Here is a 22829-nt window from a genome sequence, read left to right on the forward strand (position 1 = left end):
GCGAGGGATATCCGTCTACGGGGCTTGAGGGACGACTTGGGGCTGCGGGGCGTGACCATGAGGCAGAGGATCTACTGCGTGGCCTGGTGTCATGAAAGGATGGGAGATGCGGAAGAACCAATCGATGTAGTCACTGGAACACGCCCCTAGCACCACGCACACCTCACCTGCAGGTACGATATGATCCTCGTAGTGCATCCACCTGTCGTGTATATCATCATACGAGACCCATGAATCGACAGGAGGAGCAGGAATGGTCTGCGTGTAACCAAATTGCCGCACGACCCTCTCCGGTCAGTAATACACAACAACAGGCCCCCAGCGCAAGAGACCGGAGTAGCATGATCTGACATGGAAGTCCCGGACCTCCCGATGCTCCCCATACGGGATCCAACAGACATCCGGAATCCGGAGTCAGTCCAGGCGCTCCCTATACGACGGCGTGCGAATGCTCTTCACGGTCTTCTTTGTCACAATCCACCTGCATGCACGCGGAGAAGCCTCGTCGTAGTCCTGATCAGCGGTGGACTCCGCAACTGAGGGAAAGTGCTCGTAAATCCAGCACTACAGATGTAACATTCAAATTATAAACATTAATAATGAAAGTGTAACAAAATTTAAAGTTGAACATTATTTAGCCTGAATGAATGAAAAACATATTTGTTACCTGCAGCAGTGTGATGTAACCGCCAAGCTGTCGACTGTGGCTCATGGATGCATCGTTCAGCTGGTCGTACATATGAACCAAAGCAGCCACTCCCCAAGCGTACCTCTCTGTCATACTGAGGTCACGAAGGGCCTCCAAGTAGACAACATGGGCATTGGTTGCACTCTTGTTAGCAAACAGAGTGCAACCCAACAGGTGAAGAAGATATGCACGAGCCGCAGCTGTCCAATGAACTGTCTGGCATCGGCGCTGATATACTTCACGTACCCATTGCAGGCGTACGTACGGTCCGCGACACTGGACTATCTTAGCCCTAGCAGACTCTGGAGACACCATCAACAAGTCCACCAGCATCTGAACTGCATCATCCACGTGCAAGGGCTCAAATGCGTGAAAATTGCCTATAACGGGAAGATGGAGAAGAGAGGAGACGTCGTCCAATGTGATGGTGAGCTCACCCACCGGGAGATGGAAACTAGACGTCTCCCGGTGCCACCGCTCCACAAACGCGGACAAAAGTCCCCGATCGCCGGTGTCTACCGAACACGCGATCAGAGGACTTAGTCCTGTACCAGCGATAAGTCCCTCAATGGCAGGGATAGGCCTGCCTAAACTATGGACCTTCCTCCCATGCGAGGATAACCTCAATTCAGGACGCTCCTGAATTGAAGTATAAAAGGAACGCAAAATTCGTTAAAATTATCATTTAAAGGAAAACTAATAGTATAATTTACAAGTAACTAAAAATAAATAGTATAAATACCTCTCCCGTCTATACGCTGCAAGCAACGTGATCCGCATACGCTGAGGCTGATCCTCAGCCGCCTCTGCGCCTGCGCCCGCAGGAATGTCCTCCACAGTAGCTGGTGCCTCCATCGGGTCATCCTGAACGTCTGGGTCAGGAATGACTGACTCATCGACGTGATCCGCAGTCACAACGACTCGCTGCCTCCGTGCGGATGCAGTAGGTCGTCGACGCTGTGGAGCATCACCGGAATCATCATGATCTCCTCTGCCCACACCTCTGCGAGTGACCTGACCTAAGGCACGACCTAATCCTCTGGTCCTAACCATGATCTGCAAATGAGTACCGCAAAATCCATTACTCATTTCATTTTCTCAAATTTCAAGCATTTGGTTAATTCAATTCAATTACTCTAACTTGCTGAGCTTTATGAATCTGACAAACAATGGTCAACAAATTTGTGTTTGTGGTCAACAACATCTCAAATTTGTGTGGAAAATCAAACTGGTCAACAACATCTTAAATGCTTAGTGGTATTGACCTTGATTCAGCAAGGTGTTGTTTTGTGGTCAACAACATCTCAAATGTGTGTGGATAAACAAACTAAGCATAAACAATGGTCAACAACATCTCAAATGCTTAGTGGGAAACTTGCTGAGCTTTATGATTGACCAAAGCTATTTTTATGATTGATGTGTTTTGTTCTATTAGGAATTAATGCTAAGATAATGTTTGATGTGTTTTGTTCTATTTTTATGATTGACCAAAGCTAGAATAGAACCCATTAGAGGATTGAGTGAAGAAATAAAATAGCTAACTTGAACAAGTGCAGAAGAAGACTTAAATTCTTACTAAAATGTACAAATTTGGATGACTCTAATAGAAGTAACCCACTACTTTAAACTAATTCAATTGCCATAACATGTTCACTTCATTATGATATCAATGTCAATTCCTTCCCTTGTTGGCTATCACAACTAGGACCATTCCTTGTTATACTGCTTGTGACAATTCCATCTAAGAACAATATATATTAATATATAGAACAATATTGATGTTCAGTCTGAAATAGAAATAAGAACAGCTAGTAAAAGTTGCAATCATTATAGGATTTGGATTAATTGTTCTCCTAACCCTCATAAAACTTTCTCTCTAAATGTTTTTTATTTACACTAATCGATTGTCCTTATAGCATTCTATCTAGAAATAATCCACATTGACCAATATGTTTTTGTTGACCAGTTCTATAAAAAGCTAATAATGCTAGTCCTAAATATGTTGTGAACGTTGAAATTGAAGTTAGTAGTGTGACCACCGGATAATGATTCATGAAGGAATGATGTGTGTGGATAAACGAAATAGAATCAAACCAGGATTGATGTGTTTGATGTGTGTGGATAAACAAAAATATATGATTGGATTCCTAGGAATCAACATTTAGGACTGTGGAAGGAGTTGGTGGGGGTCGCATCTTTGTGCTCGTGCTTACTCTAGTTGTGATTTTTATCTTTGTAATAATGAGACTAGTTTTACTAACGATATTTGGTTTGGAATATTTGGATAATTTCATACACGCACTACCTAGCTCTTGGAATTTTTTAAATGAAGTAATTCATGCTAATCATTCAACGCCAATGGGTATTGATGATGTATTTTTTTTTTTGTAGGGTGGATCACATCAATCCGAAAGTAGCATCACATGTGGATCCACTAGGATTTTTATAACACGTTGTAATTATAGTACCTCTGGTACTCTTTTATTAATATATATATATATATATATATATATTCTATTTTGCTGATATAAAAAAATGCTAATCAATATATACTATTTGGATAATTCCCTAACTAAAAGAGGATATATCTATATATATAGAAAAGATTATCTAAATAGACCCATAAATGTAACCACTGATGTGTGCTTTATTCTATTGATCATATAAGGGGGAGCATCCTAACTAATATATATGTCTACCAAAAAGGGATATTAGGTGCTAACCGGGACAAGATTTTTTTCTAATGTGTCCAAGAAACAACCAAAAAAAGCTAATTAAAGGGGGAACATTGTCAGTAATTACAATGTTCAAGTTCAACACTATTGAAACAACCAAAAACAAAATAAGGCAAGCAAACCTAATTAAAATGAAACTGTTGCTTTTACGGATCAAGTGATCCGTAAACTGTTTTTTAGTATTTACGGATCACCTGATCCGTAAGCCTGTTCCGGATCAACTTGATCCGTAAGAGGCTTAAGGATCAGGTGATTCGTAAACTGCCCAGCAACCTCCCGATGGCGGTTTCCGCCATCGCCGACAACAAAGAAGAAGAAGAAATGCGAAGGAGAAACGTACCTCGAAGAAGAAGCAGAAACTTGAAGAAGAAGCAGCAGCGCAAAGAAGAAGCTTTCCACTTGATCCCGACAACAATGGCGGCAACGAAGATGAGGAAGCAGAAACGCGAAGAAGACTTCACTTGGGAAGAAGAGGCAGCGCGAAGAAGAAGAAGAACGAAGAAGATGCAGAAAATGAAGAACAAGAATGAAGAAGAACGCAGAAGAAGCAGAAACGTCCGACGAAGGAAGAAGAAGAAGCAGGCACGGGAGAGAGAGACAAGAGTTATTTTTTAAAAAAAATTCTGAGGGGCTTTTAAGTCTTTTCACATAATTTATTGGGTGCACCAGTCATCAACCCCAATTACATATTGTTGTCTTTGGAATTGATTGTAAGCTGATTAAGGACAACCTCATAGCAACAAAGAATGCTCACAATTATTTCCATGCTTTACTAGCCAGGTCTAGGGCACATCTATTTTCAATCCCAAACTCGTGTGAGTCTAGTTAAGAGACAAATCAATCTTGTATTCCAACATTTACATTTTTAACTATCCTTAATGGTTTTCCTTGCTTAAAAAAAAAACCTAACAACACTTTATTTGTTTGTTTTTTATTTTAACTTTTCTAGGTTAAACAATATAATTATTTCCATACATTTTTTATGCTGTTAATTAATTAAAAAAAATACTCAAAGTATAATTTTTTAAATAATTATTACATGAGTTTAATTTTAATATATTATCAATTTGTCTTCGAATGATAATACACCTTTTTTTATAGTATACGTTTTTCAAATAAACAAATAAATTATATAAACAATTGATATAGAAAATGTTGAAACGTTATTACTTTCTTACAAAATTAAACTATTGTTTTTATTTTTCCATCCCCGATTGTGAGAATCTGTTCAATTGGGGAAAAAAAATAAATAATAAGGAAAATTCTTAAATATATTTTTCATAAAATCCAAAATAATTAATAAATAAATATTAATAAAATAAAGACAATAAAAATACTAATTTTCGTCTTTTGGGTTATGTCTTTGGTCTCTGCGTTGCTCCTCCTTCTCACCTCCTACTCTCTCTCTTTTCGCTTTCTCTCTCTAAAATCTCAGAGTTGTTGTTGTTATCTGCTCCTTCGATTTCAGGTGCGTGTGCCCTAATTGGGATCCCTCTGATGCGACGTCGTTTCCCAGTTCCCCTACCTCCCGTTGATATTTTTTCTTCTATTGCGGTGTTTCTATTACCCTTCCTCTGCGTCATTCCCTTCGATTTCGATCAATGTTTTGCACGGGAATCGTTGCCCGAGATCTTGGTCGTTTTCCGGCGTCGATTTTTGTGCAAAATTTTCCGTTCTTGGGTTCATATAATTTGCATCGCTTGTTGGTTTAATTCCCCTCTTGTTCCAATTTATTTGATTGGTTTTGGGGTTTAATTTTTGATATTGTTAAATCTTTGTTTTAGGGTTTTATTGATGTTTTGTTTTTTGTGTTTTTTTTTTCTGAGGTGGGTTTTTGGGTTTTAATCATATTCGAGGTTTTATTTTATTTTTTATTTTGGGTTATCTCTAATTGTTGTATGTCGGATATTGAGAAATGGGGGAAGGAATCAACCCTATGTTATGTGATTGTTTTGATGGGTTTCAATTGGTGAATTATTGTTATTTGAATTCATTCTGTATTGTTTCCTTCAATGCACTGTGCTTCTGTATCTATTTTGCCTAGAATTGATAACTTGTTAGTGGGAAAAATTGAGTTTTTTTTAATCATTATATATAATAGGATTTTCTGTGATGTGGTTGAAAAAGAAGTACTGTTTGAATAGTTTATTTCTGTCTAAAGTTGATTGATTTTCAATGCTGTAATGTAATGTGGGGCTTAAGGGAGGCTGATTTTCAATGTTATCTGGCAGGTGTTATAAGAGGAGTGTTAGTGAAATAGTGCTTGATCAGGGAATGGCTGGGATTTCAGGTGAGGAATCTGGAGTGGGAAAGTCTGCGGAGGGAACTTTTAGTGGGCAGCGTTGTCAATCTGGGGAAGCATTGGCAGAATGGCGGTCTTCCGAGCAGGTGGAGAATGGAACCCCATCGACTTCACCCCCTTATTGGGACATTGACGATGACGATGATGGTGAATTTGTAATCATTTAATTTTAAAATCCAAATTTTACATAAACAGTTGTTCAAAATCTAATATGTTTTCCTCTTTACAGGACCGAAACCTTCAGAATTGTATGGAAGATATACATGGAAGATTGAAAATTTTTCTCAGATTACCAAAAGGGAACTTCGTAGTAGTGCGTTTGAGGTTGGCAGCTACAAGTGGTATGTGGCTAGGATAAACTTATCTGTCTTACCTGGCTTTTTTGTATGCTTTAGAGTTTAACTATTTATGCTTTTCTGCATCATTTTAATTTACATCTTTATACCTATATGCTTGATGTTACACAAAAAAGGGTGTGGTCCAATGATGATGTTTTTTTTCTCTATCCCTCATTCACTCTTTTTTGGTTAATAACATATGGTCATATGCTTACACTTCTGTTGCAGCGAAATTGACCGTTATGACTTCCAGTCCATCATAGTGTGGTTAGTGTCAAGTTTATTATGAACTTATAAGTTTTGACAAAATTTATTTCTAAAATTTCTCTTTTGTGGGGAAAAAAATATTTGTTTTGGGGTTACATTGATACTATGCAATTTTCAGACGTCTATAAACGAATTTATGACTGTACAACAGCCTGATTTATCAAACAAGGAAAATAAATTTATTTGATTTTTGATAGTTGTGAAGTATATCAGGAGGAATAGTACATGATTATAGAATTAACGTGCTTGATGCAGAGTTGGTTCATGGATAGTGGATTCATGCAATCTAACGGGTGCATATAGTTTGCTGAGACAGTCCTTATGACTTGAAACATGATGTACATATTAGTTGAGGTTTTGACCTAATCATGCTGTGGTATGTGGCAGGTATATTTTAATTTATCCACAAGGCTGTGATGTCTGCAATCATCTCTCTCTGTTTCTTTGTGTTGCTAATCATGACAAACTTCTTCCTGGTTTGATTCCTGAATTTTCCTGACTGCATTAGTTATATAGTTAGTCTTACCAGCTACTATTGTTGCTGTAGTACTTGACCTCTCTTTGGTTTTCCTCTCTTAATTTTGGGGCAATACAGGATGGAGTCATTTTGCGCAATTTACAATAGCTGTGGTCAATAAAGATCCAAAGAAATCAAAATATTCTGGTCTGTTGGTAAATAATTGGCTTCAATATTCGTGTTTTAAATTTTTTAAACAAGGTTGAGTTATTTTATATTTGAATTTTCTAGATACTTTACACCGATTTTGGAAGAAGGAGCATGACTGGGGATGGAAAAAGTTTATGGAGCTCTCAAAAGTGTATGATGGGTTTGTTGACGCATCTGACAATCTGATAATAAAAGCTCAAGTTCAAGTCATTAGGTATTCTATTTATGATATATTATTTTATTTGTAATCCTACAAATATTCTCTAGCATCTTGTATACTTTTAACTGGTCATGAAGGTTGTTTGACTTCATTTGCTACTTAGATAGGAGAATATTTGAATGCTCTGTGATTCAAATTGTTTGGGTGATTAGTTATTTTCAATATGCTTTATTGGAAATTTGAAACTTGAAAGCCCGCAAGATATCTCTGAGGTTGTAACCTTGGATTCCATTTGAGATTTTGCAACTCTGCAGTATTTTCCATGATCTTCTTTTGACAAAGGTTTAAACTTGGTGTTTGTCTTCATCTACTAAATTTTGAGGATGGCTAGTTTCTCCAGGTCTATGTAGTGTTCATCTTTGGCTTTTTTGCCTAAAGGTTGTGCTATAACCTTTTCCAAGTACCTTGGAGGAGGTCTTGTTCTATGTTCAATGAATTTCTATGCTTGCTCCACTATTCCACTCCTCTCCAATCAGATGTTGTGATATTGAATTATTCATGATAACTTTTTTTGTTTGGTCAAGGTAGAATTATCATGGAATCCATTGATTTCCTTATTTTTGAGCTATTAATATTTCCAATTTCTGATTTTCCACCAATATGATTTGTGTTGGTTTTGTTAAATTATTGGATTGTAAGTAATAAATGTAGTGCAAGTTGGCTGTTTGCTCCTTTATCTTTGGAGTTTACTTGTTTAATGGTTAGAAAATAGTTAAATTTAAATGTTATTTTTTGACATAGTAATAATGACTAGTGTGAAATGATAAATTCCGTGTAACAATTGTCAAAAAGGCTGTACCATGTATAAGATATTTGCATGTATTGTGTCTATCAGTCTGTGTAAGATATTTTTTGTTTTTTCTAAAATATCTGAAGTTCTTTTAGCAGAAAGAAGATTCTGAAAAGGTAATGACTAATTTTCTTAATAATGACTTTAGTAGTTGATGGCAGCTAATCTTGCACTTATGCACTTCTGGCTATCGGGCCAAAGTGGAATCTGACATCTGTCAAGTCAGTATTTTGTAGACAATATCACACCTATAGCAGCTGCAGCTCTGAACAGGGTAGACCATTCTTTGCCATTGCCCACCCTTTCTTTTAGGGAGTTTTTTGTGATTCAACCCCCTTTTTTTTTGCATGAGCTTTTAGGTTTGAATCCCTACATCCATTGAAATAACCCAGCAGCACCACCCTCTGTTTTCATCTCAATGCTCTACCTATGTGTTTTCCAACTACCTTGCAGCAGCCCTAGTGCTTTTTGATCAAACCCATCCTTTTCCTGGCAGCCCCAGCCTCAGTTTTATGGTCTTGTCTGCTTGACTTTTGATGTTATTGGCCATTCTATTATGCCTTAGATTGATGGTGATTGTGTGTCTAAACTATGATTATCAATCACTTATAATGGATATTTTAGTAATTTTTTATTTTTAGCATTTATATGTTTAGTATAAATTATTTATCTTGTATCCATAATCTTCCTTATAATGGCCATTGTTGAAATCCTACATCAACTATAGATATGACCAAAGTAGAGCTTATAAAGGGCCTGGGCAATTCTTGACTCATAGGCTGGTTTTTAGGGTTTAGTTAGGCCCAGACCAAATTCAAGATGGTATTAGAGCCTAGCATAAATTTGATATTGGGCCACCTTCAACTGCCGAAAATGTAATTGGGCTTGTGACTTTCCTGGTGCAATCTACCGGATCTTGTGGTTTATTCAGTGCGATATAAAAATGATAGTCCTACAATCTCCACGCTTTGGAACTCCAACCCTTGGTGTGAGGGGTACATGTTAAGATAGCTCATCAACTATAGATATAGCCAAAGTAGAGCTTATAAAGGTTTGGACAATCCTCACCTAGTGATATAGCTTTTGGGGTTGAGTTTCACCCGGACCAAATTCAAGAGCCTCCTCACCATTCACTGTTCTTCTGTAGTGCTTTTGGTATTTACTCTAAGTAGTCAAAAGTGCTGTGATTGCAGTGAAAAATGGACATTGGTTGCAGATTCTGACCTTGCGTGACACAATACTTTGGAACGGCATGGGTTTGGGATTGCGTCTGAAGCAGCCTCATTTTGTGGTGAGATCACGGCTGTTCTGTGAATATGGAGGCATGATTACATGATCGGATTAGAATTTTGACTTTGTCACTTTGTCTGACCATTCCAGAATTTATATTCTTTCTTTTTTAATATATTTCTCTCTTTTTAATCATTTAAACCCATTTGGTTACCTAACCCCTTATTAATTAAACTTTCCCATTTTCCAATTTTTACTAAGTTACTTTATTAAGTTGCAAAAAGTGAACGTACACTCATTTAATATTAATTAGACTTTTCTGTTTTTCCATTTTTTTTATCTTTAATCTTTTTTATCATTTAAACCCATTTGGTTACCTACCCTCTTATTAGTTTAACTTTTCCGTTTTCCAATTTTACAAATTGACCCGGTTAAGTTGCAAAAAGTGAACTTACACTTAATATTAGACTTTTCCATTTTTCATTTTTTTGCTATCTTGTTTTATTTTTATTTAATCTTTTATCCTATTTAATAATATGAAATTAGAAAATGTTTGACCAAAATTGTAAAGGCCAGTGTTAAGATATTTAAGTGTTTGTATTTCAGTATGTTTGAGATATTTTTGGATTTTAGCAAAATTTGTACAGTATTTCGGTATGTTTGAGATATTTTTGAATTTTAGCAAAATTTGTACATTGTTTTGGCAGAATAAAATCATTTTAAAATGTCATACCATTTTCAGACTATGTTAAAAACAGAGATTATTTTTATTGTTCATAGGTTTGAAGTCATGACATCTCCAAAATGTATTTATTTTCCTTGTGAAAAAGTCATTATTTTGCTAGAAAAGGTTTATCATTCAAATGGGTCAATAGAGAATGATTTTCATGTCTTTATGTCTATGAATTGTTCTGCACAATCTGGGTAGAAAGCTAATAGCAGAAGTGCAAAGTACGTTGGCTAATGTTTGTTGATTCATCTGGTTGTTTGTCATGCTCTGAGGCTGTACTGTCTTGTGGTTTTTAAAATAAATGTAGTTTTCTTAACATTTACCCCTTTCTAACTTGTGTTGCTGACCCTGTTTGCTTTGGAGCTTTTGGTTCATATGTGTGTAACCATTTTTGTTGTGTGCAGGGAAAAAGCTGACAGGCCTTTTCGTTGCCTTGATTGTCAGTATAGGAGAGAACTTGTTAGAGTATATTTGACAAATGTAGAACAAATTTGCCGGCGTTTTGTGGAGGAAAGAAGAAGCAAGCTTGGGAAGTTGATAGAGGATAAAGCTAGGTGGTCAAGGTATTTCATGCTCATCGTTAAGAGTATAAACCTTTTTGACTTGTATGTATAATCTAAATTTTTCATTATGTATGCTGTAGTTTTTATCTTGCTGCAGAGTGTCATCTAAAAAAGTCATGACCTTCAAATTATTTTCTTTTCGTGCTCCATGATCTTTAGTAATTGATTGCTGAAAGTGTCAAAACTTATTTTAGTCTTCCTTCAAGCCTGAAAATGAAAAATGTTAGGCATGTTGGGAAGAAAAGAAATGATAGGAGGGATATTGTAGTTTAATTTGGTGGTTGACATGACAATGGTATATGTTCAATGTATTGTGGTGGCACCTGAGTAGTTCATGTCTCTTTTTATGCATATGAATTCTGAAGTGTCTTGTATTTTATATCTTATATGCTGTAACAAGTTTAATCTGTCTTGATACTGTTGTTTGATAGGGACACGAGATTTATCTTATGTTGTATATTGTATTTGGATTCATTACCACTTGGATTTCTGGTGTGTGATTTTATTGGCAGATCTTAATGGTACTTTGCATTATTTGCAGCTTCTGTACTTTCTGGCGAGAAATTGATCAAACCTCTAGGCGCCGCATGTCAAGGGAGAAGACAGACGTAATTTTGAAAGTAGTTGTGAAACACTTCTTTATAGAAAAAGAAGTGACTTCTACTTTGGTAATGGACTCCCTGTATAGTGGGTTGAAGGCTCTCGAAGGCCAGAATAAATGCAAGAAAGGTAGGGTAAAATTGTTGGATGCTGAAGAAATGCCCGCACCAATTGTCGGTGCTGAGAAAGATATGTTTGTATTGGTGGATGATGTTCTTCTGCTACTTGAGAGAGCAGCTAAAGAACCTCTGCCTCCGAAAGATGAGAAGGGTCCTCAAAACCGCACAAAGGTGAGAAAAATAATGTGTTGATAAAAAGTAAACGAGGAATTATGTTGCTAGCACTTGAAGACTGAGGAAAAAACTCACTCTTTCTCTCTTAGCTTTTATTGATTTCAAAATGATACATATATATAGAATACAAAAGAGAGAAGGACTATGACAGTGACACTTCACTGTTGCCTTCTGAATAAAGCTTACCAACTAAGCTACCAAATATAGATAAATACAAAAATATTCAACACTCCTCTCAAGCTGGAGCATATAAATCATATGCACCAAGCTTGGAACATGTAGTTTGAATTTTGGGTCCTCTTAAGGACTTAGTAAAAATATTTGTTGACTGATCATTAGAACCAATGAACTTAGTGACAATCTCCTTGGACAAAAGCTTCTCTCGAATAAAATGGCAATCAATCTCTATGTGCTTAATCCTTTCATGAAAGACTGGGTTTGAGGCAATATGAAGAGCAGCCTGATTATCACAATACAACTTCATTTGCAACTCTTCACAAAACCTCAATTCTTGTAGAAATTGTTTAATCCACGAGTTCACAAGTAACCATAGCCATAGATCGATATTCAGCTTCTGCACTGGACCGAGCGACAAGTGTCTGTTTCTTGCTTTTCCAAGAGATAAGATTTCCTCCAATGAAGACACAATAGCCTGATGTAGACCTCCTATCCATGGGACAGCCAGCCCAATCAGCATCACAATATCCTGATAGTTGCGTATTACCCTTGTCTTCATACAACAACCCTTGTCCAGGAGCTCTCTTAACATATCTCAGAATACGCATAACAACATTCCAATGGCCAAATGAGGGCTCTGCATAAATTGGCTAATCACTTCCACTGCAAAGGAGATATCAGGTCTAGTAATAGTAAGGTAAATGAGTTTTCCCACAAGCCTCCTATATCTCTCGGGGTCAGGATAAACTTCACTTTGATCTGCCATGAGCTTCAGATTTGGATCCATAAGGCTTTCAACAGGTCTACAATTCTGCATACCTGTTTCTTCTAAAATATCAAGAGCATACTTCCTCTGAGAGATCACAACACCATCTCCTGATTGAGCCACTTCAATACCAAGGATATACTTCAAAGATCCCAGATCTTTGGTCTGGAAATGACTGAATAACTGCTCTTTTAACTGGGCGATCTTAGTAGTATCATTTCTTTTAATCACTATATCATCAACATAGACCATTAGATAAACACATTTTTCAGGAGATGTATTACAGTAAAATACAGAGTGATCAGCTTCACTTCGTTTTAGTTCAAACATTTGAACAACATGACTAAATTTACCAAACGAAGCTCGAGGAGATTGCTTCAACCCATAGAGAGATCGGTGAAGCTTACACACAAGGTCATACTCCCCCTGAGCAACAAACCCAGGAGGTTGCTCCATATAAATATCCTCCTCAAGATCACCGTGGAGGAAGGCATTCTTAATATCAAGCTGATGGAGGGGCCAGTGATGGATGGCAGCCATAGCAAGAAATAGACGAACAATGGTGAGTTTGGCTACAGGAGAGAAAGTATCACAGTAATCAATGCCATATACCTATGTGTAGCCTTTAGCTACCAAGCGAGCCTTAAGCCGATTAACCTTACCATTGGGCCCAACTTTAACAGTGTAGACCCATCTACAACCCATAGTGGTCTTACTAGGAGGAAGAGGAACGAGCTCCCAAGTACCATTATTTTCAAGAGCCTGCATTTCATCAATCATAACCTGTCTCCAGCCAGGATGATCAAGTGCCTCACGGACAGTGGAAGGAATAGTAAGGGAAGACAATGAGAAAACAAAGGAACTATATGAAGGAGACAAACGGTGGTAACTTAAGAAATTATAAATAGGATGATGATTACGAGTAGAGCGAGTACTTTTCCTGATGGCAATGGGCCAATGTGAGTCAGAATGAGGAGAAGAGGAAGGATCCATGAGTGGAGGACTGGTTGAAGAAGAACGAGAATCACGAGGAGAGGCTTCAGGTACTGGAGATCCAATCTGTCTTGTCCTGGGTTGATCTGTAATCAGAGGTGGAGAGACAACTTTAGGTGAATTTGGTGAGGAAGATGGGACAACACTGACATTTTGGCCTGAGTTATCTAGACGACAAGGAGAAGGAATAGGAAGAACTTCCTGGAGAGATGAAGAATGGTCTACGGAGGGTGAGAAGAAGAGTGTGTCTTCAAAAAAGGTTACATCTGCAGACATGTAGTATCGTCTCATGGTTGGAGAGTAACATTTGTAACCTTTTTGAAGACAAGAATAACCCAAAAAGACACATTTGACTGACCTAGCAGAGAGTTTGTCTAAACCAGGAGACAAATCATGGACAAAACAGGTACAACCAAACACTTTAGGAGAGACATGAAATAGTGGGGCATGAGGAAAGACAATTGAGTGAGGGATTTGGTTTTCAAGAGAAGAAGAGGGCATCCTATTGATTAGGAAACAAGCAGTAAGCACCGCATCTCCCCGATGATGTGTAGGAACATTCGAATTTAGCATTAGGGAACGTGCAGTTTCAAGAAGATGACGATTCTTCCTTTTTGCCATATCATTTTGTTGTGGTGTGTGAGGACATGTGGACTGATGTAGAATACCTTTGGAAGACAAAAAAGAAGAAAGATCATGAGAGAAATACCTTTTAGCATTATTACTTCTGAAAATTTTAATTGTTTTTCCAAATTGATTCTCAATCTCATTGTAGAATGACACGAATATAGACAAAAGTTCAGATCTTTCTTTCATTAAATAAACCCAAGTACATCGGGAGAATTCATCAATGAAGGTTAAAAATATCGAAAACCAAAAGATGTAACACGACTTGGTCCCCAAATATCAGAATGAATGGTAGAGAAAGTCGAGTTACATCTTTGTACAGTTTGAGGAAATGACGACCTGACATGTTTTCCTAGTTGACAAGACTCACAATCTAAGACTCGAAGATTCTTAAGACTAGGAACCATCGTCTTCAACTTTGGTAAACTTGGGTGACCTAGACGATCATGTAAAATTTTGGGTTTTGAGATTGCAAAACAAGACCCAGGTGGACTGGATTTCAAGTAGTAAAGTCCTCGTGATTCATGTCCTTCTCCAATCAGTCGCCCCGTCCCATGTTCCTGAATAACAAACGAATTAGCAGTAAAGGTTACTGAACAATTTAAAGAACGAGTTAACTGACTTAATGAGATTAGGTTATAAGGACACTGAGGAATGAATAACGCAAAATTTAATTTCGAAAAGGGAGACAATGAAACTTGACCACTTCCTTGAGAAGCAACCTTGGAGCCATTAGCTACAGTAACAAGGTGAGGAATTTTTGGAAACGAAAAGGATGAAAAGGAGGACGTATTACCAGAAATATGATTAGAGGCACCTGAGTCGAGTATCCAAGGGCTAGGACCTTTAATGGATTGAGAGATACATGCTGTTGAAAAACATGGTACAGATGAGGATTGAGCTTGGTTGCTGGGTTTCTCGGATTTAAGCTTCAAATACTCCTGATACTCCTCATCAGAGAATCTAGATTCTGCTTTCTCTGATCTAGAGACCTGTGCGACCTTGTCGGGAAACCCTTGCAACGAATAGCAATTCTCTTGGGTGTGACCCATCCTCTTGCAATAGGTGCAATGAGGACGTCCACCCCTTCCACTGCGACCTCCTCTACTGTTGCGGCCGCCTCCTCTCTACCTCGAGACGCAACCATGGCTGACGTCTCCACACCATCAGCAGGATTCTCATCCTTCAATAAATGAGGCGTGTGGAGAAGTCTAGTGATGAGGGAATCCATTGATGGAACCTGGTCCCCAGCAAGTACTTGATCACGCACATGATCAAAGTCTGAATGTAAGCTCCTCAGAATAAGGACCATGTAGAACTTGTCAAGTTTCCTGTTCACTTCTTCCAATGAATCAGCTACAAGGAACTTTCTCAGCTCTTCTACGGCAGCCCGAGCCTTATCCACATGAGCGATCATGTCATGGCTGGTTTGCTTGAGGGCTGTAACTTTCATGGTTGCATCAAACAAGCTTTGGATATCATTGGCAAAAATTTCCTGAGCCTTCTTCCAAAAAGAACGACACGTTTTAAATGATCTAAGAATATCCAAAATATCCGGCTCAACTGATTGCCATAACACAGCGCAGAGTTGATAGTCAAGCTTCTCCCATTCAAGTCTTTTGTCATTTGGAACGGAATCGGAAGCTTTCTCCAAGTGGTCATGGTGTCCTTGACCGAGAAACCAAAGTTCCACGGAAGCAGACCACGAGGGGTAATTTTTCCAGTTTAGTTTAGCAGTAGTGATGGTTGGAGTCCCAGAGAAAGAGAAAACAGGTCCAGAGGAAGCCATTTTGACCCACAAGATGAAACCCTAAGGGAGTAAAAAGGAGAGGAGAATAGGGCTGATACGTTCCAGGTGACGAAACTGAAAACTGAGGGCTGGAACGGATTCAGAAGGGGCCGACGAAGGGAACGGTGGTGGCGTAGTGCAATTCCGACGGCGGCGCGTGGGCTTCACACGCTGGAGATCGCGTGGGACAAAGGCGGTGCGTGGGAGCTCCTTTGGCGGTGTGACTTCTAGGGGTGGGTCGTGCTTTTCGAGGCGATCCTAATCTTGGTTTCGCCTGAGAAAAATGGCCGGAGATGACGGTGGCGGTGGACGGTGGCGGCCGGCAGACGGCGCGGCGGCGGATGGCAGACGGAACCCGCTCTGGTACAAATTTGAAGACTGAGGAAAAAACTCACTCTTTCTCTCTTAGTTTTTATTGATTTCAAAATGATACATATATATAGAATACAAAAGAAAGAGAGAAGGACTATGACAGTGACAATTCACTGCTGCCTTCTGAATAAAGCTTACCAACTAAGCTACCAAATATAGATAAATACAAAAATATTCAACACTAGCTAGTATTATAGCCCATTGAAATATTATGGTATTAGCATGAGATGTTTTAGAGATTAAAGGAATAAGAGATGTCACAAAACAGTCTCATCTTCTGGTTGAAACCTGGGAAAAGAGAATGGAATTCTTTTCAAGTGCAATAATCTGATTTTCTCCGTAGTCTATTACAGCCATGATCATTTTTTGGTTGTGAATTTTTAATTAAATGATAGGTTGATAGGCCCATGAATTAGGTCCGCACCAGGAGAACTAAGGGGAGGAAATGTGGGCTAAAGGGTGGTGCATTAAAATGTGGGGAGGCAGCAGAGAAGGGAGAAGGGTCTTTTCTTGGAGGATTATTGGTTGGAAGAGGGTCTTCCGGTTCTGCAGAGTAACTTGTTTTTGCTGCTCTTCCGAGTCTTGTGTCTTAGCAATTTGTTGTTAAATGTGAAGGCAAATTCTTAGAATTTTAGCTGATCTGGTTCATCTCCTTTCTGCTCAACCTTCTCCTTAATACTCTTGATATAAACCAGATTCATGTGCCTTTGATGAGTCTTTTTAACATGAGATTAATTATCAGCTATTCAAAACAACCAACCAAAATGACTTGGAAGGACATAATGGAGAAGAGACAACTCTATTCTGTATTGTGAACTACAATCTACATTTCTTGGAATGTGGCTTCTATTCCTTCATTTCTAAATGGTTACACCTGTGATTACTTTAAAATCTCAGTGTATGAATAACATTTTCACGGGAATAATTTTTTGAAAAATGTTTTGAGGGGGAGTATTTGATGAAGTGACTGTCATGTGAATCTCTGAACAAAATGTTTGTTGACAAAGCACAATGGTGTCATCTGAATAGGATAAGCTTTATTTTCAATATAGTTAAAATTTAGGCTTAATTGCATATTTTATCACCAAAGTTTTTTTTCCAGGCATTTTACCATCATGTTTTTTCAATTTTCATGCATTTTACTAATTTGTTTATTGTGTTGACGTGTTCCTAAAAATGTTAAAAAAAAATCAAAACATCTTTTTGTTAATTTTTGTAAAACAACGTTGTTTTGTTACCAACATATTGTGCAAAAATTGAAAAACATGATGGTAAAATGTGCTGAAAAAAAACTTAGGTGATAAAATTCACAATGATGTTAGTTGAGCGGTAAAATGTGCATTCAAACCTAAAATTCAAAAGCAAAACAAGTTTAGCTTAGAGTTTTGGACATATATGACACCTGTAGAGTTGTATTTTGGGTAACCTGGAAATTGTTATCACAGTGGATATATGACACATTAGCTTTTTAATTTAGAATTCTTTTGATTCCTAAGAAACATGGGTCACTTTTTTTTGCAGGATGGAAACTCTGGGGAGGACTTCAATAAAGATTCTATTGAGCGTGATGAAAGGCGTCTCACAGAATTAGGTCGCAGGACTTTGGAAATATTTGTCCTTGCCCATATATTCAGGTAATATATGGTATTAGTTCTGGACTCATCTGGTTTTCTAGGTTAAATACTCATTTATATATTATATTCTCATCTGCATTTCTGATTGCTTGGTAGTATTGATCATCAATAATATTATAAAAACCATTCAGCCTCTGCCCATTCTGTGTAGTACAGGCAGACTTTTTTTTTTTTTAAACTTTGTTCTCTTTTAACCTCTCTTTTTATTGTCTCTTTTTCTTATTTTCTCTCTGCCCATGCAGAAGCACAGGCCACTGCCTAGTTAGGAACAAGAATCTTAAATTCACACCAGTCATTTGTAATGCTATCCAATTTGTTATATTTCATGTTTGAAGGTTCTACTTTCATTTTAATATTAAAAAATTCACAGTATTTGTATTTTTATTGTTTTAGAGGATAAGGTGTTTTTGAAATTTTCTGTTTGAAAAAAGATGCGAGTACTTGGCAAGTTGGCATGACTCGTATTTGCTTTTAGATGCCATGCCAAGAAGTTGCCTAGGCCATCCTATGTAAATTGCAAACTTGTTTTTATTTTTTAGCCTTTATTTCAAAATTCTACACTTCTGTTTCAGAATCTTACTCAATGCTATGAATTGTATCCTATGATCAATTTTGGATGGGATTGACTATTCAAATTTCAAACTGTGCAATTTATAGTTTCGTGAAAAAGACTTTGCAAAAGTTCCATTATCTGTGGTATTTCATATTGGATGAAATTTTGAGCTTCTCTATTAACAACCTTGTTTTCTGTACATGACATCACACTTTGAAGGTTAAGTGTAAACTTTAAACTACCTTCTGAGCTATATGTAGTTCGGAATTTGTGCATGGGACACATGAAATTTGACTTACTAATAGTGTCATGTGAAGCTATAGGGGATGATGGATAGCTGGTTTGATAGCCAGTAGTCTCGGTCAGGCACTTTGCAATTAACTTTGAGGTCCATGGAACTTTATCCATGCCCATGTAGTGCTATATCATTGTCTTCACAAAAGTGATTCAGTGCTTGTTTATTCTCCAGTGACCTGGATTTTATCTTTTCTGTATATATTCATGTATTTATTTGTAGAATGCAAATGGAAGGTTATCCTAATTGTTTACATAATGGGTGCAGCAATAAAATTGAGGTTTCCTACCAGGAAGCTGTTGCTCTAAAGAGACAAGAAGAGCTCATTCGTGAAGAAGAGGCAGCTTGGCTGGCTGAAAGTGAGCAGAAAGCAAAACGTGGAAATGAGAGGGAAAAGAAGTCAAAGAAGAAACAGGTCTGTCACAAATCTAATCTGTGCATTATCGAGGGATGTCTAATCTCCTAATGTTTATTTCACAGTTGCTACCTGTTCCGTGGTTGTATATGCAATTTTCAATATTTTGGTGTTAGAATTCAAGAGATTCAAGATAAAACCCTTCTTCTTATTTGCTCTGCAGAACATGCATCACAAATGACACAACTACTATAAAACAATCAAACAATTAGATAGCATTGTAACGTGACTATTTTATTGTTTATTGAAGAAATCATCTAAAATTCTGAATTCTGATATATGATAACTGCTATGGCTAGAACATTTGTAAATTAAAACCCCAAGCTTTTGGCATATTGGTTTATAATGAGCTCATGCCTACATTATTTGCCTATATTTCACGTACATGTTTAAGACCCTTAATTTTCTTTTTTTCCAGCCTTGCATTTACATAAATTACTGCATAACAAACCTATAAACATTCTTTTGGCTAATTATTATTGATTTGGAAATATTTTGCCAGCAATTTATAAACTATATTTCTCCCAAGATGTTTTCTTGATGTTCCCTTTCCTATGGTATGCCTGTTATTTGTGGGATTAGAAGGATGTTATATCCATGTGGTTGGTGAGACTTGTTCGTATTTTCCTTTTTTAACTGTTGACAGATAGTCCTTTCTTGTCACTGCAGGCCAAACAGAAACGGAACAATCGGAAAGGAAAGGATAAAGGTAGAGAGGAGAGACCTATTGTGGCTGTATATGACAATCAGCAAGACAATACTGCTGATGAGAAAAAAGATTCTAACATGGAGGAAGTTCAAGCTCTTGATGAAAAGCTTTATGCCCTGGAAATTGTTTCTGATGTGTCTGATTCTGTGGATGGGGTTGGTGAAGTGCTTCAGCCTGATTCTGAAGACAGAGATGTGAGTCCTGTAAATTGGGATACTGATGCATCAGAAGTTCATCCTCCCACTGAGGCTAGTAGCAATGGTATTGTTAGTCTTTCATCTGTACAAAATGGAATGGCTGAGAAAAGGAGCAGTTTAGTAATGGATGACAGTTCTTCAACATGTTCTACTGATTCATTACCATCAATGGTGATGAATGACCACTACAAGGGGAACTCTTTTTCAAATTACAAAGTCCAAAAGTCACCTAACAGGTAAGTATATAGTGTAGTGTTTCTTTTAGGTGGATGAGTATCTATGATTAGTCTGAAATGTTAATTTGATTTGGCACTGCTTATTTGTAGAGGTAAGAACCAAGTAAAAGCATCGTGTAATGTGGACAGTTGGACAACAGAAATGGATAGTCAGCCGTCCGGTTCTTCTGCAGATGCTGTAGATGTTAATGAGTCTGGAAGTAGCAAGTTAGGTGGATCTGAGCCTGAGGGTGCTGTTCTCTGCTTGCAGGATCGATTAAAGTGGCTTGATCAGCCTGTCATCAGAAAGGTGGTATTATTTCCAAAAGCTTATCCTTTCTTGATTTACTGTGATTACTATCTACATCCCCCTTTTGTCTATCATTCTTCCTTTCAAGTTTTCTGTTCTAAGTGCTGCTCCCTCATGATAGGTTACCCGATTAACTTTTTCTTGTTTCTTTTTTACCATCAAGGACAACCTAGAGTGTTTTGCTAATTGAGAATGACTTTAAAAGAAAAACTTATATTGAATTGCTGAACACCTCGTTTAATCTTATTTCTTTGTGATCTGGAAAAGAGATGAAAATAAAATTTATTTGTAAGGCCAAAAACCAATGTGATGTGTTAATGCTCTTGTTTAAAGGTTGGTCTGCATTAGAATTGAAGTATTCACCGGAAAAAAGTTTATACTTTTCTTGAAAAAATTCTTCCATTATGATTTCATTTTTAAAACCTTCCATTCTACTATAATTTCTATTAGCTATGTAGTTGTCAAGATGAAATTGGCTTTGTAATCACACTCTTTTGCACTTTCAAGGCTTTCCCCTCCTTTCAATATTTGACATGAGCTGCTTTAACCACATCTTAAAACATGCCGCATTGTTTATATATGTGACAAAGGGATTTCAAGTCTGGACTTGATTTTTCTTGAGGTGTGAGAGATTAGATTTGGACTGGCAGTAAAAGTAATGATTGATTTGATGTTAATTTATTTATTTTATATTCTCTTTAGTACTATTATAATTTTGCTTGATGTCATGGGTTTTCACTGTTCTATTTGATAGGAAGAGGATATATCTTCGCTACAAAAGAAACAAACCATCAAAGACCAAGTTAACATAGAAAGAACTGTGGATAATGAAAGCCTATCAAAAGAGAAGAAATCAGCGGTGCCATCCTCATCTAGTAGTCCTCCAAGAAACTTACCTGTTCAAATGAAGTCAGAAAACCAAACTAGAGTTACTGGAGATCCTGTTCATGTCAGGAAAACATCTTTTGGTGTCTCACAATCAACTGATAAAGAGGCGTCTTCATCTTCAACTTCTGTATCACAAGTAACAATTGGTCCAAAAACAGAAATCCAGAAAGCTTCACCCCCAAGACTAACCGAAAGATCCATGGCACAAGTGGCTATGTTGTCAAGGCCATCTAGTGCTCCACTAGTTCCTGGTGGTCCCAGGCCCACTGCTGCTGTTGTCTCCATGGTTCAAACTGCTCCACTACTTGCACGCTCTGTGAGTGCAACTGGTCGGTTAGGTCCTGATCCCTCACCTGCTACTCATAGTTATGTTCCCCAGTCCTATAGAAATGCAATAATGGGGAATCCTGTGGTGTCAACTGCTGCCAGTCTTCCTCATTCCAGCTCCAGTTCAGGAGTAAACCCATCTCCTGGCTATTCACATCCACTCATGGTATCATCCCCACTATTTATCTCCCGGAGCTCCGACAAAATGGATTCAAATACTTCCCAGTCTGGTGTTCCCTTTGGTATGATTTCACAGGATGTTTTACAGAACGGACCTAATTGGATTGATAGTTCTCAAAGGGAAGCCAGCAGAAGCATGCACTATGAACCTCCTTCCCGACTAAATGATGTTCAAAACCTAGACTTGTTCAGGCCAATAGATTGTAGATCTTTGGGCAACATACCAAGTGAGTTCCCAGTTTACACATCCAGGCGTCCGAACCAAGGGGCGTTGGTGGATGAGTTCCCACACCTCGATATCATTAATGACCTGCTTGATGAACCAAGGGACCATGGTATTGGGAAGGCATCCAGGGCAAGTTCTGTCTTCCACTCCCTCAATGATGGACCACAGTTGCTAAATCGTCAATTCACTTTTCCTAGAGACTTGGGTACCGATGATGATTTGGGATCTTCCACCAGTTCTTGTAGGCTTGAGAGATCACGTAGTTACCATGATGCCGGGTTTCAACAAGGGTATAGCACATCTGGTTGGCATTATGATTCACTGCAGGATTATGTTCCTCAGGCCAGTACATTATCATATGGAAATGGCAAGGTAGATGGGATGATTCCAAACCAATGGCAGGTTGCTGGTTCTGATCTATCTTATCTAGGCATGAGAAACACTGAGAATAGTTACTCGTACTATCAAGATTACTCAAATATGGCATGTGGTGTCAATGGTTATACTGTATTCAGGCCTTCAAATGGTCCGTAGAGGGAAAAGATGACAAAGGTTGCCCACAAATTAGTGGTCATCAACAAATGTAATAATGTATTTGAGGAAATTGTTGGGTCTCTTTAGATTGGAGTGAGGTTGTATCCCCTTGATAGGAAAACATTTTGTAAAGAGTGTTTCCGATTAATTTGGTTCCAGTTTTTCATAAAGTTATACATGTTCTAGCCTTTTGGGATTA

General features: G+C 37.8%; 3 protein-coding genes across 4 annotated transcripts; 2 read left to right on the forward strand and 1 right to left on the reverse strand.

Moving 5' to 3' along the window:
* Positions 1-414: 414 nt before the first annotated feature.
* On the reverse strand, positions 415-1741 carry LOC114402040 (protein MAIN-LIKE 2-like). The gene is made up of 3 exons (XM_028364584.1): positions 1409-1741; positions 668-1327; positions 415-564 (listed from the first exon to the last, which is right to left on the reverse strand). Exons 1-3 carry the CDS (start codon positions 1739-1741, stop codon positions 415-417), a joined length of 1143 nt encoding a protein of 380 aa, XP_028220385.1.
* Positions 1742-3702: 1961 nt separating this feature from the next.
* On the forward strand, positions 3703-4958 carry LOC114402041 (UBX domain-containing protein 1-like). The gene is made up of 3 exons (XM_028364586.1): positions 3703-4005; positions 4139-4203; positions 4892-4958. Exons 1-3 carry the CDS (start codon positions 3703-3705, stop codon positions 4956-4958), a joined length of 435 nt encoding a protein of 144 aa, XP_028220387.1.
* LOC114403386 (TNF receptor-associated factor homolog 1b-like) lies at positions 4782-22829 on the forward strand. Of its 2 annotated transcripts, XM_028366324.1 has the most exons (14): positions 4782-4891; positions 5655-5872; positions 5955-6066; positions 6292-6330; positions 6718-6806; positions 6926-6994; positions 7079-7211; positions 10372-10530; positions 11072-11420; positions 17669-17781; positions 18897-19044; positions 19714-20186; positions 20277-20475; positions 21230-22829. In XM_028366324.1, exons 2-14 carry the CDS (start codon positions 5698-5700, stop codon positions 22628-22630), a joined length of 3459 nt encoding a protein of 1152 aa, XP_028222125.1. In that variant the 5' UTR covers positions 4782-4891; positions 5655-5697; the 3' UTR covers positions 22631-22829. The 2 variants fall into 2 exon arrangements, with proteins under 2 accessions (XP_028222125.1, XP_028222126.1); XM_028366325.1 differs by lacking the exon at positions 6292-6330.

The sequence above is a fragment of the Glycine soja genome, chromosome 20 (assembly GCF_004193775.1).
Source record: "Glycine soja cultivar W05 chromosome 20, ASM419377v2, whole genome shotgun sequence".
NCBI lineage: Eukaryota > Viridiplantae > Streptophyta > Magnoliopsida > Fabales > Fabaceae > Glycine > Glycine soja.